Source organism: Phalacrocorax aristotelis, chromosome 5, assembly GCF_949628215.1.
Source record: "Phalacrocorax aristotelis chromosome 5, bGulAri2.1, whole genome shotgun sequence".
In the NCBI taxonomy this organism is placed as follows: Eukaryota; Metazoa; Chordata; class Aves; order Suliformes; family Phalacrocoracidae; genus Phalacrocorax; species Phalacrocorax aristotelis.
The window spans coordinates 22,967,554-22,986,197 of record NC_134280.1 but is presented as its reverse complement, the minus strand read 5'-3'; the positions used below and the strand labels follow the sequence as shown (position 1 = coordinate 22,986,197).

Sequence of the window (18,644 nt, the reverse complement as noted above, 5' to 3'; positions counted from 1 at the left end):
GTCAAGCAAAGGACACTTTCCCTTCAGTAAAAGTACTTAATAGTTTTTGCTCAGGTCTTGTGTCTTTACTGAATAGGCTGACTGATAAGGTGAGAAGACAGGGGACACAGATAAGCCTGTCAACCCACAACAAAAACTTCTGTTCAATGCCACCTTCTGTAGATAAGGCAGAAACACTATTTTAGAATACACAGTATACCAGCTATGATTTACCATCCTGGACATAATCATCTAAAAATACATATTTTTGTAACATACCTTTGTGCAATGGTTGAGGCATGGTTAAAATCTGAATAAGCAAAAGGGATGAGACATCTCTGTAAAGCATGGGAACTTCTGGCAGCTCTTCACTTATTGGCCTGGAAAGAGAATACAAAGAAAAATCACTTCTGATACTATAAACCCATTTTTCATTTTCATATCTTATTTTGCATTTTATTTCATATAGTATTACATTGGCTTACAGAAGCCAAATACCTGACCAATTCGCTAACTGATCTTGATTTCAAAACCTAATGGATTGTAATGTTACCTAATGTTACTAATGGACTGTAATGACTCATGAGGAAGTTACCATTTGGGTACCTGATTCTTGTTAACGTATTTTAAAACTTTCCAAACTAGTTATTTATATTATAGACTCAAAGCACATTCAGAATTTAACTTTTACAACTTATGTTCTAAAATAAGAAAATACACTGCATAGTAAAATAATAATTTAATTGGTTTTCAAAGCATGGCATTTCCCAAATAATGCTGTTTAAGTTCTTATTCCTATTCCCAAACAGTGGTGGTGCTAGCTAGCTGCCTGTTGAATGCCAATGGAGCAACTGTGGAAGATATGTTTGTTGGAGATATTTATCTTACTGCTACTACAGGAGCTATATTGTGAGGACCTAGTACAACTGACCCTGAATCTCCCATGGAAGACAAAGTCCTCAACAGCTTCTTACAAAGGGATGCAAATTTTGCGAAGGAAACCACTGCATGCTACCAAGTTCTTTTCAATCGCCATGTAATTGAAATGCTGCCCTCTGGAAGGGCACATACTCTTTCTATTGCTCCTTAGGCTTTTCTACCTTTTCTTCCTCCTTGTCCTTCTTTCTGGTTGGAAACTGCAGGAAAAACAATATTCCCTCTCCTGGTAGGAACTTCCCTTACTTCGGGCAGCTATAGGCCTCTACGCCATGCTGGGCCCTCCATAAAAAACACCCAAGAATGTGAGGAAATCAAAATACATCCACCTCCTACAGTTTCAAGGTTAGCTTAATGCTTTGTTCCAGCAATCTTAACTGTCCTGCAGGTAAGCCACAACTGATGAAGTGCTAGATAGCTGTATTGAAAATACACGTATATCCTTATTAGGATCAATCCCCCAAAGCATAGCCTCATTCTCTTCCTTTTGGTTGTTCTGCAAGACGTTATGGACTGCAGAGTTTCCCAATGAGGCTTTCTTAAGCCCTGCAGCAAGTGCCCAAGTTTCTGTACAGACAGAATCAGACTAAAGAAAGAAGCATGCAGAAAAGACATTTAAGCCCTCTTCTCTCTCAGCTCTGCCCTTTCAGAGCAGAACTGGTGAACTATTGTTGGATCCAACTATTGCCTCTCTTCCCATAGCACCAAACTTTTCCTCTGATCCAACTCAGCTGGCACTGGCTACCCCATTAGCTTAGCTGATGCCTCTATGAAGGCACCAACTCCCTTTGGTGCCATCTATCACACACAGCAGACAAACTGAGCTCTTGCAGACCACGTACTGGAAAAGGTTGTCCATGTGTGGTGGGATGTTGATGCACGCATAAGATCCTTAGTACCTTCTAACAGCTTTGGGGATCCAACCAAGTTTGTCATCCAGGCACATAAACATGTTGCTGCTTTTGGAAGGAGACCCTTACATAGTTACTGATCTCATGAAAACTCACAACTTCTCACTAAAAAAGGCCGTACTAGAAGTCATCTGTGATACGAATTTTAACATGCAAAAACAGTCATGTAAGAGGAGGATTAAAAGAACACTTTTGGTCATATTAAGTGTGTTATCCAACTCTACATTTTCTAACTAATAAACTACTCTCCTTCTCCTCTCTCCCAGGTCAGCAAGGCATGTTCTGAAGCAATACTTTTATTAAATGGCTAAAGTTTCCAGTCATTTTATGTAACGCACTCAATTGTGAGAACGATTGAGAACCAAATGATTGGTCATATAAAATGAAGTCACGGAAAACACTGTCTATCTGGTCCTTTTGGATTAAAGAACCCAGACAGCTACACAATAAACACTATCTGTAACCCCATTTGCTATAATCGATTATTTAATAAACTGATTATTTTAAAATACATAAATATGAATATTTATACATGCGAGCATCCTTAACAAACAAAAACAATTCTAAAAATCAGTATATTGTATTCTAAAGAAGATGAAGGGAGCAAAAGTTTCTATCACACTACCAAATCTCACTTTCAAAATTATACAGGCAATGAAGTTGCTAATCTCACTAAGTCTTTCTAACTCTACTTTTACCTACGGCTAGTTCTATTTTATGATCTATGAGACTGAGTTTTAAAATAACCCTCATTATATAATGATCTTAAAGCCAATGATGTATCTTAAATTACTTCTCACCTTTAATTTTTAATTTATATATAAATTTGGGAAAAAAATAAATTTGGAATAACATTAAGAGCAAAAAAAAAATCAACTCCCTCTGATCACATTTAGTTTCCCACAGGGGTATCAGCATCAACATCTTTTAAGTGTCATGTAACAATTAGGTCAAATAACAGTTCTGACAAAATCAGGAAATATTCTTACATATACCAAACACCGTTATTGACATAAATAAGTGAACTTATTTCACATGCAGGACCAACTGAATTCTTTGTCTAATTTATTCATTTCATATGAATTGAAGAAGTAAAGCTACATTAAATGTCAGGGTTTTAGATAAGCTGCTTCTGTTTACGTCAAGTGCTGCAGCGTATGAAGCACTTAAAAACTGCTCTGTCATTTGTTAATAGCCTAAGCAACTTCTTCATTATGACACTGAAACTGAATTTATAAAATGTGTTTAGAAATGTGTTTTATGGAAATTGCCCGTCCTGTTAATCCCCAATGCATATGTGAAAGCTCAATAAATCTGACTTTACAAAAAATGGTGCCACAGAAGCACTGAATAAAATGAAAGCAAGTACAATTTCGGATGGGACCAAAGTAATATAAAAAGACTCAAATGTATTATAGATGTATGCTGTATCCATTAGAAAAAAAAAGGGGGGGGAGTGGAAATAAACTGCACAGCAAAATATAAACATATACCAAAATGAAAAATGAAAAATGCATTGCTCCACTTTCTCTATGGAACTGACCTCTCCTCTAGTCCAAGGTAATTGGGCTGCACCTCTCTCTGTGCCAATACAAGAGCTGTCTATCAGCTGACAGCTGAGCAACTCTGCCCCTGTATTCTGCATTCTCCTCCTGCTAGAGGTTATACACGAATCACTTCTTTGGGAATGGATACAGGGGAATGGAAAATTCTGTTCTACTTTGAAACAAGCAGCATTTGCTTATGACCTTTCCTTACATATATGCTCCCTTTTCTCTCAGCTAGAGACACTTAAAATTGTTTGATGCTAACTCCAACTGATTATAAAGTTCTAAAGTCAATAGAAAAGTGGAAGATTTGAACCTCACAGCTCTTCGAACTGTCAGATACAGAAAACCTGAGACACAGGGATACAGAGACACAGCTAAACAAAGGCTTAATCAACTAGGACAAATGCATATTCTCTTCAGTATTGGCAGGATGAGAAATACAGCTCACAATCCCAGCCTGCAGAAAGGTCAGAGTAATGCACAGCTTCTGATGTTCATGATAAGAAGGTACAATTTTACTATTTATTCTGGCTACACTCTAGGATATAAACACAATTTCATGTTTGCTCTTCATTGTGTCACAGCAGATTTTACACGAGGTCAGGTTTTCTCATCATACAGTCCAGGATTTCACTGACAATACTAGCATTAGGCATCTCACATTCTCTCTTTCACCCCTGTGCCCCCAGCACTCCCTTGTCACCTGTTCCCAAACTTCTTCAAATTAATCTTTTTAAAAACATGGATTAGTTCCTTGACCTTGTTCATGATGCAGCCTGCTCAAGTTACATCATCCCAGCTAAAGAAGATGGTGAACTACTGTATAAGGGAAGGAAGAAACAGCCAAGAGCAAGTACTCCTGAAGCTGGCATTACTGTCAAAACTCTGTATCATAACATGTCCTGAGACATTGGTGTTTCAGGCAGGATTTGTGTGTGTTTATTGAAAAGATCACATAAAGTTCTGTTGCAGCATGTGTATGTACATATGACCTCTTGCACAAACCTTAACTACACCCCATTGTCCTACCATCCCACTCTCTGTCTGCCTTGGACCATCTTCATAAACACAGTTTTATTTTTCCCATTTCACAACAGCTTCTGTGATGGAGATATGACTTCAGAGGTTCCCACGCACAGTTGCGTGTTCCCATCCCTGTGCTGCAGTTTTTTGCCCCTGTATGACACTATAAACAATCACCAAAGTGATCTAGCTTAGAAAAAACATCAGCAAAACAATTCAGTAAAAACAATCCAGTGTATTTCAGCATTTCAGTTTGCTACACAGTTTACCCCCTGCAAGTACTTCTACTGCAACGATCCTTAATGTTTTACTGAATCATTCTTTGCTGACAGATTTTGTCAGTCAAAACAGCCACAAAAATTTCAGCCTTCGAGGAGATGTAAATTTTAAAAAGATGTGTATCTTTTTATGTCAGGTTTGCTGTTCCTGAAACTCAGGCTATTTGGACTAGTCCATTAGGTTCACATCTGGGTTTAGTAATTATTGCCTCCAGCTGCTCCTTCTCTGCCCCCTGCCAGAAGCTATTACTCCTCACTTACACCACAATAATTGTTTATTTGATCAGCCTTGAAACCAGATCTGCCCCTGGTAGAACAATTTACTTGAGCACAGCCTGTGGGACCAAGTGTATATTAAATTTGACAACATGAACTGCATAGGAGAAAGAATCCACTATATCATTCACAGTTCATCCACAGTTGTGGAAGATGACACCAGGCAAAACCAGGGTATTTGGGAAGTACAGTAGAACAATTCTGTAAGAGTCTTTACAAATTACTTTAATCAGTTCTCCCAGACACACAAAACTAAGGCATGGTTTGTGAATAATGATAGCTGGGTTGTGGAAAACTAATCTAAAAGTTGTGAGCTCTATACCTGGGTACTTTTAATTGTAAATATTTATGTATATTTAAATAAAGTAACTACAATTGAAAAGATAATGCAATGGCACTTATTATTTTCTTTTTTAGGTTTAAAAAGTATATTTTAAAATAACTAAAGATGCAACTAACTTCTCTGGAAAACTGATTTCAACTGAAATAATAATTTAAAATAAGAATTAGAAAAAATATAGCATGTTGGTTTAAAGTTATTTTTATCCTGTGTCTGTCTTGATGTTAAATTGCTTGGAATGACAGTAATATAGTCAGACAATACAGATCTTTTCCTCTCACTGACATTTTGTTTCTACAAGTCATTACTTAAAATCTCAGGTACTGGTCAGGCTGATGATTACCTTCAAAATGGCAAAGTGCTATCCACATCTTAAATCTGCAGTGGTATTTCTCCACCACCCTCTTAATCTTCAGTTTACAGCAGCCTATCACCTTCTAATTGCTCTGAGCACTCTTTCCTGTACGTGAAAAAATTCACTATTCTGGATTTCTCAAAAGGCTGTGTAACTACAAAGTGTGTGATTAGATCATACACACCAATCATAATAATGCCATCAAGTGAAAATACTACTTCAAATTTCTAAAATATAATTACAGATACCCATTTTATGCTCTAATTTATACATTAAAAGTATGTTCCCAAGTTCCTTCCTTTGCAGCTTTCTGGGGCCTGCAGACTAAGGTATGAAAAACATTCCAAGGAGTGTGCAAAAAATTCCAGCTGTGTAGCTGTACGCTTCTATGGGAGAACTTATCTTGGGCCGCATATCTCCGGGACACAGGGCTCTACCCACCCTGGGGACAGTGATGCACAGACATCAATGTGATGGATACAAAACGTCTGTTTATTTAGCTGCGTCACACGCTTATATAGCTCTTGCGCTTCCTGTTCCTGCCACTCCTATGGGGAGGAGTCTATCTTTCCGTCACATCCCGTGATCTTCCGGTCGCCGATCCCTGTCTATTCCCCTACACAGCTGGATTGCATCTGTGCACCTCAAAACTATTTCATGGCAAAATGGGTGATCTCTCAGTTATAGCTGCCTAAACGATTTAGGACTTTGTGTCAAACCAACATCAGCAAGCCTAACAATAAATCTTGAAAACCAGCGCAGAAAAAGAAGAGAGCTGCTCAAATGCATTCCCAACATGCAATACCTCCTGCAAAGCAAGTTGTTTTGGCCTACAGTACCATTCATTTCAAAGTGATTCAAAATATTGCCTAATGAAATCTAACTTGCAGCAATCTAGCCTTGATATGACCAATGAATGGTGAATTCCATCAAGTCTGTAAGGACAAAAAACCGTTACACGTGCTGAAAAAGCAGCCCCTCTGTCAACAGCTGCTTCCAAACCCAGCAACCTCTTCAAATACAAAAATGAGAAGTGCATTCTGACTGTCAACAGCCTATCAACGTGATCTTAATTTTCTCTGGTATAACTCAGTCAACCATACACTAAATTTAGTAACCATGTTCCACTGCTCAATCTAGGTCAGGGCAGAATCACTCAAAAACACACTCTCAGAGCAGTCTGAAAGTATGCTGAATAACATAGGTTTTCAGGTTATACAATTCTTGCTGCTTTTTTCTGCTAATGGTTTATAAACTGATCTGTTAACCTAGTCTAATTACTGCAATGACCTAGTGTTGATTCCAAAAAGACCTGGGTCCAAGAGAACAAACAGTAAAATCTCAATCTAGAAGCAAACACAAATGTTTTAATAATTTTTCCTAATTTGCAGCTTAGGATTGTGGCATCACTACCCTAGATGAATTTTTTAAATCCCATGATGCTTTCCACCTCAGGCTCCTAGAAACACACTGACAAATACATAGCTGGATAGTCACTAAAAAGACAACCTTTTCAACATTACTGCAAGCTACAAAGAGGAGACCTTAGCTATTGAAGATGATGCTGAAGCTAGCAAGTGAAAAAAAAATTTACTGTTTTCCTCTTATGAGAAAAAAAAAAAAAATCTGGTTTTAGGCAAGAAACCTTTCTTCTCACCGTCAAGGCAGAACCTGAAAAGTGAAGGGTCTTAAGTCAAGTATGGAGATGACTCCTTGCGAAACACAGATACATGTCTCCATTTACTATACTGTTAATCCTTGTACAGCTGTATATGTAAGGTTAATGTTTTAAAATCAAACTCAGGTAAATAACTTGTTTAAAATAACAAGCATGATGAAAATTTTTAGCTTCATAGAATTAGTTCTCACATATATATATTAGGTCTACTTATGTTATTTCTGTTACAGCTATTAGTCATTGCCCAACTTTCAATAAACTATTCATAAACTTAATCTCAATGTAAATTTTGTCTAGCATCCATACCAAGAATGGCAGTGCACCTATCCACTTACCCAATACTATTAAATTTGCATGTGCTTAAGTTTGCAAGTGGTGTATTTAAGCTTCAACTCAAAACTGGAATGTCAGGTTTTATGTAAAAGAAATTTGAAATTTTATTTTTACAAATATATACATAAAATTTTTTGATGTTATGTTCAACAGCCTACCCCACAGAGAACTGAACTTCAGATGAAAGTTACCCACAGAAGGATGTTTCTTTCACAAGGTAAAATTGATATTTGGTAAATTAAAATACTTGCTCTGAATTTTTATCCTGCATCGGCTGGGTTAGTTTTCTCCATGGATTGTACGCAGAGTCTATACTGTAGAGGCGCATGTGCATGGCCAACACATGGAACAGCTGATCTGAAAGGTGAAGAAGAGTTTGCTGATTATAAGTTGCCATAATTTATTTTGCAAGGTTCTGAAAAGTCTGTCATCTCATTCCAAATAAGCTGGTACCCTCACAAGCATCTTTTTTTTTAAAAAAAATTTATTTCTCAAAAAAGATTTTGAAGAGAAGCAAGATTCCAATAGAAGGCAGGGAACGTACGCAGGTATACGAAAAAGAAATTTTTTTTCTCTCCTGAAATTCTGAAACGCAGAAAGGCTTTTTAGAAAGCTTCAACCAGATCTCAGTTGGTTTAGTGCTCATAAAACACCAGCTCCACATACTTAATTCTACGTCTTTTTAAAAACCCTGTTCCTTACATTTTTATGTTGCTAAGGTTCCATGCTCCCTTCACTTCCCTCTCCAATTTATGCCAGAAGCCGTGATTTCCTTAACATCTCTTCTAAACACAGACTTACATACTTTTAACACATAGCTTTCATTCCTTTCTCTCACAGTTAAGTTCTGTGCACAACATATTTGAAGTTAACCCCAAGTTGCTAGAAGTTCTGGCCTACAGCAGGATCACTTTGGCTCTTTACCTTAAAAGGTTGTTATTAATCCTTCTGCCTTCATAACGTTATTTTGTAAGTAATATTTGGAAGAGAAAAGCCCCCAAACTTCCGACCACACCACAATGACACTCAAGTAGAAACGATCTTTATAACGGCATAGATTTGTCTCTACAACCTGCAGGCAAAGTTTGCTGATATTCATGAATTCAAAACCTTCTGTACATCCACTGTGTCAAAAATATAATTTGCAAAACACTTCTAGAACCTTCTGAACAAAGAATGCTTAGTTTATTATTCATGCACGTTACTGCAGTATCGTATATTAAAATGCAGTTTTCATTTCTCTATGAATCATATGATCAACTCAAATAAAGACAACATCTAATCCTGTCTCCCCTTAAGCAAGCCAAGAAGGCAGGCACCATCTATGTTGACAGCATTTTCAGAGAGGTATGTACAATAAGAATCTTAGACTTCACTTCAGTGTTTGTAATACAATTACAGTTTGGGAAAACTCATCTTTTTTTATTTTCACAGTTCTAGATTAAAATCATATTTTAAAATACTATTTCCCATTATTTTGGCCACATGTTTTCTCCTGTTACACTATATCATGCTATTTGCTGCCACGTTTGCTTCTCCTGTTCAATTTTCTGGGATCCTGCTTCCTTCCTCCTTTTCATTTTAACTTTTTCCCTTAGTATCTTGCCATCTTCTTTCCTCCCCACCCCTCTTTTACTCTTTTCAACTGATGCCTTTGCCTCCTACTCTCTTAATCTCTCTCCCTTCCCTCTACATCCCACTTGCTCAACCTATACACTCATTCACAGGTCCTCTTTTTTTTAAGTAGAAATAGCAGCTATTAATTTATTTTCCATAAATAGACAATTACTCAGAGGTACGCAATGGCCAAAAAAGTCGCATGATGAAGTCAGCTGACTGCCAGAGCCTGAGGGCTGTAATTAGCTCCTGGGGTTTGTAAAATAATTGGAAATGTAGATGGCATTGGAATTGATTGCTGTCACCTGCTTTCTGAATAAAAACAGTCAATGAGGACAAAATAAGTAATCTTTTCTCCCGGCAAGAGGTTCTAGCAAAACATGGCTTTTCTGACAAACTTTGAAACCCTGAAAATTCACTGATATTTCATCAAAATAGTAACACCCCACCCCAGTATAGTTTTATTTGGAATGAAACCCATTAAGGTATCCGTTACTTCCCTTTTGTTTCACTGCTACTAAAAGCAATGTGATTTTTTTTGTGAACTGCTCCTTGCCTCAAACAGAAACAGGCAACTATGCAAAAAATGTTTAGTGTAATTAATTAACCCTTTGTTTTTTAAATAGCTATTTTCCTGAGCCTTTACTGATATGAAATGAAGCAGACAAGCACCAAATTCTAGCACTGGAGAATTTATTTGTAATCTCCAACTATAAAACATTTATGGAATCAAGATACAATCTAACACTGACTGAATCTGAACAGAAAAATTCAGTTTAGCGGTCTTGTAAGACAATATTTTTTGTTTGTGATTAAGGCAGCTGTCACTCCTTTGCAAGAAAACATGTTTAGCACGTAAACATAAAGCTAGGAAGTAGGCAATAAGATATGGTTACAATGACCTTTTATGAAATATTTTTTATTAATTGACTTAAAAAGATTAAGATACTCTCTAAGTCAATGCAGCACAGCCACGCTTGTTTCTTGACCTAGGGTAACCAAGGAATAACATTGCCCCCTAATGGGAACACTGCAACAAAACGGCCTGGTGGCTGCCACCTTCCAAGTTAGTAAAATTGAGTTCTGGTTTGTCTATTGCTTCCATATTTGCATTTCTGAGAAGATTTCTAACAACTGGCAAAAACTAAGGACTAGCTTTAGGAGGACAATATAAAAGTTTATTTCTTTATCAACTTTTTTCTGTTTTACACCACAGAGACTCCAATTGCTTTACCTCAAATTTACTATTATTATGGACTATTGGAAAAAGCCAAGGAAAACACCAGAGCAGCAAAATCTAGAACTGCCAGCTTCTCAGCGCACAAAGTGCTTGGTGTTTCACCATATTCTTATGCCTGAGGGACTGACAGAAATCTGCCTTGGGCCAAATGAATACCAGAGATTTTTTCCCCTCTGTATTCATGTGAATGCATCATTCCGAAACATAAACACAAAAATACAGGCTATCCTCCCACTTTCTTATACCCTACTTAGAAGGTTTAAAATACACTTTTTTAAAAACAAGTAGCAGCAAAACATTAACATGACAATGGACAACAAAACCAACCTTGCCTAATCTTGCAAAGAATGGAAAGGGAGGCCATAACCCACCAGGTGTCCCAAACCCCTAGACCTCTCAGTGTACATTATGGCCAACTGTCTCCAGGACAGCCCATGTTTCTATGTGGGAAAGACAGGCTCTGGGTGTAGCTCAGAGCCTCCAAAATAACATTCTTAACAAAATTTGGTAGAACATCATCAATTTTAGAAAGCACAACAGCAACAAAATTAAAGAATAATAATTATGAAGTCACAACGAAATGAGAATTACAGATCCATTGATAACAAATCATGAGGAGTAAACAGTGAAAATAATTTTAATATGGTCCTCCTCTCCTGGTAATATCTGAGACAGGCTGCATCCAGTTAAACTGAATAAATATATAAATCACAGAATTTGAATGCACAAGATAACTTTACGCTGCAAGTCATCAGAGGCTTGGCAGGACTCCAAGATTTAGACATTTAAGTGGGCAAGATTATTACTGGCTTTAAAACATATTAATATGACTCAAATATTATCTACGTTGAAGCAGTACTGTCTCAATTCTCCCAACTTAGATTGCCTTTGTTTTCACAAAACACATGTAAAGCTTATAAAAGACACTTAATAGAATCATCTAGATTAGCAGTTAGACATTAGTTTTAACTTTGATTCATATTAGCCTTCCTAATTCCATTTCTAAAAATTACAAAAATAAATCTATTGTTCCATAAACTGCTGCTCTTGGTACATTCTTTTCAACTCTTCCTATACCAGCTCTACTTCAGGGTTACCCTGTTGTGAGAGAGGAGCAATAAATCCAGTTGGAATCTGTACTTCCAAAAGAGCAGCTCAAAGGATAAGACCCTGTCTTTGCACTGGGACTGAAGCTGCTAGAGGAAGTGTTCTAATGCTGCTCCCCTCATGAAAAACAAAGATAATGGGCATTTTGTCTACATATCCACACTGCCTGCACTAGCACCTGCAGTTGCATTCTTTACTATTTTTAGTATTAAAGCACCTGATTTTACTTATGTTGACAGAGCTTTTAAAAATATTCTGCTATGCCAAAGTGCAGAAAGCAGGAGTCTATAAAGGTGGTTTCACAGCTCTTTTCATGCCTAGTGTAGTATGCACAGCACAAAAGAAGACTAAATTCAGAGAGATTTGATACATGAATGACAGAACATATAAAAATACTGTGCTGAACTGACAAAAATGAGTGATTCAGGAAGTTATGTGCAGGTGTAAGTTTTCGTCTCACTAGTAATTGTGGTTTGGTCTTTGCCACAGTGATCCCAAATTTCTGTATGAGTTTTGCAGCCTTTTTTATTTCTTTCTTTTTTCCAGCCTCTTGACTGTAAAGTAAACTCTCAAATTACCAAAGCTGAAATCAGAGGACTTTTTCTGTTATTAATTCCAGTTCTGCAATATATAGCATTGTGCTGTAGTAATGACAATGAAAATTAAGGAATTAACTGGCTTTGTTTTGCTTGCAAAAGTCTAGATGATGTGTTTATTCCCCAGTCTCTCTCATATTTATGTTTTAGAAGGACGTAAATAACACATACTGCTGTCATGAAAATCTCTACGTTGCTATTTTGATCCAGTCTTCTCTTTTTTCATTCTATAAATTAGTATCCATATTTAAAGTCTCAAAAGATCATAAAACTCAGTTACACAGTAGTTCACTGCAAGTGGAATGGAAAAGATGCTTAACTGCTCTGTGAAGATCTTACCAGACTAGACACATTACGCCCTTCTTCTCCCAAAGTTTGCTGGGACTGTCAAGAAGAATGTAACAAAAACACACTTGATATGACCAGATGGGACTTGATTGTTAATAACAAGATTGAGGAATTTTTTTCTCCTTGTAGAGATTTATATAGTCCACTTAGCAACAGCAGCTGCAAGACCTGCTGACAGCATCTTCCCATTCATCACTGATCCAGTAGATTGGAATCAGTGAAGAAAAAAAATGCGAAGGTCAGGAAAAGCTTATTAAGGCATTAAGACATGAATAGTCTTTACAAAATCTTAAGCCTTAATTGCTGATGAAGCAGCTAATTATCCTTGACACCAAACTTGCCAAAGTATGAAACCAACTTCAGCAATAGAATTCTAACAGTATCTATCCTTGCCTCTACCATGCTAGGTATGAATGGTGTATCAAGTTTTTTAGTAAATAGTTTGGATCATTTGTTGGTGAGAAAAACTGCTTTTTTAAAGTTAGCATGAATGTATGGGCACCAAAGATGTGCAGATTTCCAGCTCCTAACTAAAGACCAAAACAAACCACAAAACCAACCCAAAAGCCCAAACAAAGCCAACCACAGAAACCCACTGTACCAAGGCAAAAAGCATTCCTGAAAACAATTCTTATTCTTTTTATTTTCAGTGGTTGCAGAGGGCTGGGTAAGAATCTTTGCAACCACATTCACATTAATAGATTACAGGAAGGAGACAGTTGCAACTGAGCAATCCATAAAGGAATCATGTTTTTCTTCCTACAGGAATGAAACATACTTTGTGGTTCCAAGTATCACTGGGCATATTGATAAAATGGACACAGATATTACTATCAATGTGGTTGAAAAATTTGATACAGGAGGAGCATGAAGAGCTTAGAAAATGCTTCGTGTCAAGATAAAGCCTTCCTGGACAGGCTGGATCGATGGGCCGAGGCCAACTCTATGAGGTTTAACAAGGTCAAGTCCTGAGCCCTGCACTTGGGTCACAACAACCCCATGCAAAGCTACAGGCTTGGGAAAGAGTGGCTGGAAAGCTGCCTGGAGGAAAAGGACCTGGGGGTGTTGGCTGACAGCCGGCTGAATATGTGCCAGCAGTGTGCCCAGGTGGCCAAGAAGGCCAACAACATCCTGGCTTGTATTAGGATTAGTGTGGCCAGCAGGAGCAGGGCAGTGATTGTGCCCCTGTACTCGGCACTGGTGAGGCCACACCTTGAATACTGCGTCCAGTTTTGGGCCCCTCACTACAAGAAGGACGTCGAGTTGCTGGAGCGTGTCCAGAGAAGGGCAACAAAGCTAGTGAAGGGTGTAGAGTGTAAGTCTTAATGAGGAGCGGCTGAGGAAACTGAGGATGTTTAGTCTGGAGAACAGGAGGCTGAGGGGAGACCTTATTGCTCTGCACAACCACATGAAGGGAGGTTGTAGTGAGGTGGGTGTTGGTCTCTTCTGCCAAGTTACAAGCGATAGAATGAGAGGAAACGACTTCAAGGTGTGTCAGGGAAGTTTAGATTGGATATTAGGAAGAATTTCTTTACTGAGAGAGTGGTCAGGCATTGGAACAGGCTGCCCAGGGAGGTGGTGGAGGAATTGCCGTCCCTGGAGGTATTTAAAAGACGTGTAGACGTGGCATTTCAGGGCATAGTTTAGGAGAGATGGTAGTGTTGGGTTGATGGTTGGAATTAGTGATCCTAGAGGTCTTTTCCAACCTTAATGACTCTATGATTCTAAGATTACTTTCTGTGCTCATAAAAACACTAAAAGCACTGATTAAATTGATGCTAACATCATTATCAAGACAGATGACACTGCTGAGCCATCTACAAATGCAAAACACAGGCTTCAATGAAAAAGAGGAATAAAAACAAATTAAAAAACCTAGGTGGAACAATATGGTTTCTCAATGATTAGGACCATCACAGAAGTTACAAAGGTGCTGGACATCCTATTTAAAGCGAGTTTACACAAGCCTTAAATACTTTTTTGATGTCCACCTGTAAAGTAATGTCTTTTCCAATTAATGCAGTTGATGCTGAAATGCCAGACTCTGCTATCTGTGGAAGGCATAAGAGCTCCTAAGCTCCCATGCAAAGAAATTGAAGCCAGAGGACAAGGTGATAGAATATTTAATCCTTCCTCAAAAAACCCTAATCCTAGTCTTATGACAAAGGGAAAAAGGAAAAAAGAAAGCAGACAGAAAGAACGAACAAACTATTTAAAAGCTAAAGGAAGAAAGGACTAGATTAGAAATTAATTTATAGATAACTTAAATTTTGTGGAATTGTTCACTCACTATTGCAAGATTACCAGAGTAACACCCCTATACACGGGTTAGAGAGAGAAGTTGTATGGAAAAGTTCTAACTATTCAGCCATAACATTGTATTCTGAAGCTGTTTGATAAATACAAAACAATGAAAACAAAAAGCAAAACATTAGATCTCTTAAACTTTATAAAACAGAGAAATAAGACCTGTACAATTGCTATATATCATAATTAACCCCTAAACCCGAGAGAATTTTCAAGACCATAGACTTTAAAACTGTAATGTGGTCCTTAAAATAGGACTTGATTTTTAAATAATAAGTAAATAGGACTATTTGCATTTTTTGGTTGCATACTATTTAGTAATACACACTCATGGAAACACACATACAAAACTTTAAACCTTAAAATGGCAATTTTACAGCCAAATTTTCTTCACCATCCTTCTTGCACAGACTCCATCACTGACACTAACAGCTACATTAATCATTCTTAATTTTAATTCCCAAGACCAGCTGACCTCATGGTGCAGTCTACTAAAGCAGCTCTTGACTGCTTTTTTCCCACCATCTTCCCTGATGCTTGCTGCTCTAACAGCTCACCTGGGACAACATATTCTGTTTTCTGCAATATCTAATCACCAAACTTTACAATTATTCCAAGTTACAGAGCAGCATGCTTAATCACAAGAGAGAGACCTCATTATCTCACACAAGAAAAACAAAACCAGGTTACATTTTGGAAAGAACCCTTTTCTCTAAATATATATACAATTCTGAAGACAAGGATTTAAAACAAAGCTTTCCTTACAGGGCTAATAATGTACAGTTTAACAGCGCATTTCCTGCTACCAAAAAGTTATGTACTTCATAAATATTTTAAATTTTGTAAACCTACACATAATTGTAAAAGCAATAGCTGATGTAAAATTACAGCGTCTCACGAAGACGACAATTTCCAGACTTCAAGTTTGGGAAGTAACTTCAACTTTCTGTAAGTTTAGTTTGTTCCAGTAATCTATTTTGATGAACAGACAACAATGGTTCATTTTCTGAGACATACAGAGTTAATGGCAAAATAGTAAAAGTGCTGGAAAAACAGTTAAGTATGATATATGCATGTAAACAGGACTTAAAGTTTGTCTTGTTGAATTAACAATTCAGCCTAAGACAAGAGAGGTACATTCTCCATGTATCATTTCTAGTGTTGTAATTCTCTAAAAAGTAATTTCTCCAATGATTACAGTATTCTCCATACATTTGAAGACTTGAGGAATATGTATTAAAAATCCTGACTGATCTTTTCACCGGCTGTCAGCAAAAGGCATGCTTCCTTTTAAAATCAGGTTCTAACTATGTAAGAGCCCTTCTTTATGAAAGATGAGGTTGAAGGGATGGTGTGGTAAGTATGCAAAAAATTTAAATAATATGTTATACAAACTACTTAGTGTCAGCTACCAGGCCTCAGCTTGGTAGAATTTGTTTTCTTTCTTACAAAAAACCCCAGACAAACAAACCCAGCTTTGAGGTAGTTCCTCCCTTGGTGTCAACTGATACAGTTCAAAGAGAAACAATGGAGCTACACAGATGTACACTAAGGAAGCTGCCCAACACTCTGGTGGTTTCAATCGTTCTCTGTAAATATTTACATCTATATTGTTAATAAATGTTTATTTTATTATTATAATAATTACTATATAATAACAGTAATTATTATATAATACGTACACTTACAAATCATAATCTTCCAGCACTTACTGACAGTAGTTTGTGATAAAGCACGATAAGAAAAAACATTATTATTTAAAAAATATTTTTATGTACATATGTATTTATATATCAAAACCTTTTAAATAGGTACATACAATACAAATTTAATACTGGTGTGACATTAAATATTTCAGTGTTTTAAGGTGTAATGAATGTATTTAATCCACTTTTATCTTAAAAATAAAACAAAACGTATAGAGAAGCTGATGTCTCCCAACCTTGAAAAAACTATCAGTAAGATAAAAATATGACCGTACAGAATATAGGCCACTTCCCCAGACACATTCTGCTAAATTCTAAAATGTCAAGATTTATAAAGATCTTGTATGGCTACTAAAGCCATGTGAAAACAGCGCTACACTCATTATGTGTAAAGTAATTATAAATTTTTTCAGTTTAAATATTTTAGTATTTTAAGCTGAAATCTCCGCCCTAAGCTACTCATCACAGTCTCCCAAATAACATGCCTGTGAAATAGGTAATGCATCCAGTAAGTTGCTAAAATTCAGAGAGTGAGTGTCCAACTTACTAGGCGAGTGTACAATCATCATAACCTAAGTAGTAATAAAATCAAGACTCTACAGATAATTAAATGCTTCAAATTTGCAAACAGGGACCTAGTGACATTCTTTTAACACATGCATTTTTCAGTTATTTTGCTCTGCTGGGAAAGGGAGGTAATGATGGTGGGGGAGACAACGTGCAGTAGGGTTTAAAACTACTTTTTGTAAATCACAACACACAAATGAAATCAATTGAGCTACATTTCCTAGCAGTAACAGAAGGCTCGTATCCTAGAGAGGATGTGGACAGCATAGCACGTGATGGGATTCTGTTGGTGGCTCATCACCTCAAATGATGAGGAAAGCATCACCCACAGATCACGTACCAAAAGGCAGAGGTGGGCCCAAGCTTTCTATCATTTTTACTACTGAATCTGCTGCTACTACTGCATAAGCTTGATTTAAACAAGCAGTAGTAGTAGTAGTATTCTGGCAGGCTTTTCAATTTCTCCTGACAAAGAAAATGCCCATTCCTAACAGTTTATATTCCAGTAAAAGATTAAAAATTTTATGTTAAGGAAAAAAGCACTTCTGGCCACTAGAAGTGCTTTATTTGCCAGACATGAAAGGCTTCAGAACACTGAAGATTTGACAAAGAAAATTTGCATAAGTGTCCCATCAGAGAAAGAACTAGGGAAATTAAAGGCATGGGACATGGCAGCTGCAGATTTCTAAGTATGAGACCTAGTCATGAGCTACATTAGCACTCAGAGTAACAAATTTCTTTACTACGACTAGCAACAGACAGGGTGAAACAAAGCCTTCCTACTCTACCCTTAAAATACTTCTAGTTTTACTCATAAAAATGTGAAATTATTAAAAAATATTACATGGATACCATGACAATTGCTTTCTAAATAGAATATACTCACAACATACGAACAGCTCTAACGAATAACTTGTGCAAATTATTTATCAGATTTCTCAAATTGCAACAAAACCCAAAGACTCATAATGGCAGGGGAAAAAAAGGTTCTTAAGAGAAAAAAAGATTACATAATCTAGAAAATGTTAGAAAGCAGACATTTTTATTCAGTACTCCAATAATTTACATTGCACTTTATAACACAAAACTTACTTAAACATGATCTTTTCCCAGCTGTGCTTGCACCTCCTGAACATAAATTGCCTCCTCGATGGACCAACTCAAGTTCCAAGTTTGTTCTGCAAGAAAAACACAACAGTGTTGAATGGAACAGCATTATTCAAGCTTCTATGGACATGAAAGAGTCATCACAAATTCCCAGCATACACTAAATAAAAGAATGCTGTGAACTAACCTTTGGCGTGATATACCGCTAAAATATGACTCAGAATAAGACAAACTTTATTGAGATATTGCCATATGTGATTTTAAGTGCTTTGATTAGCAAGTACTATATTAAGAGAGCTGCTACAGTTGTGACTGAAGAATGAAAACAAATTGATTTTGAGGCTTTTTTCTGTATATACACACTCCTTAATAATAAGGGAATTTATGTGC

The 18,644-nt window shown here is 36.9% G+C and overlaps 1 protein-coding gene across 7 annotated transcripts in view; it reads right to left on the bottom strand.

Annotated features, from left to right (window-relative positions):
* The window catches only part of UBR3 (ubiquitin protein ligase E3 component n-recognin 3), a 115,779-nt gene that overhangs the window by 16,367 nt on the left and 80,768 nt on the right, over positions 1-18,644 (bottom strand). For all 7 annotated transcript variants that reach the window (XM_075093389.1, XM_075093390.1, XM_075093391.1 and 4 more), the window contains 3 exons: positions 18,240-18,325; positions 7,911-8,016; positions 259-359 (listed from right to left, as the gene is read on the bottom strand). In XM_075093389.1, the coding sequence (XP_074949490.1) occupies positions 259-359; positions 7,911-8,016; positions 18,240-18,325 (293 nt within the window). The remainder of the gene's footprint in view (positions 1-258; positions 360-7,910; positions 8,017-18,239; positions 18,326-18,644) is intronic.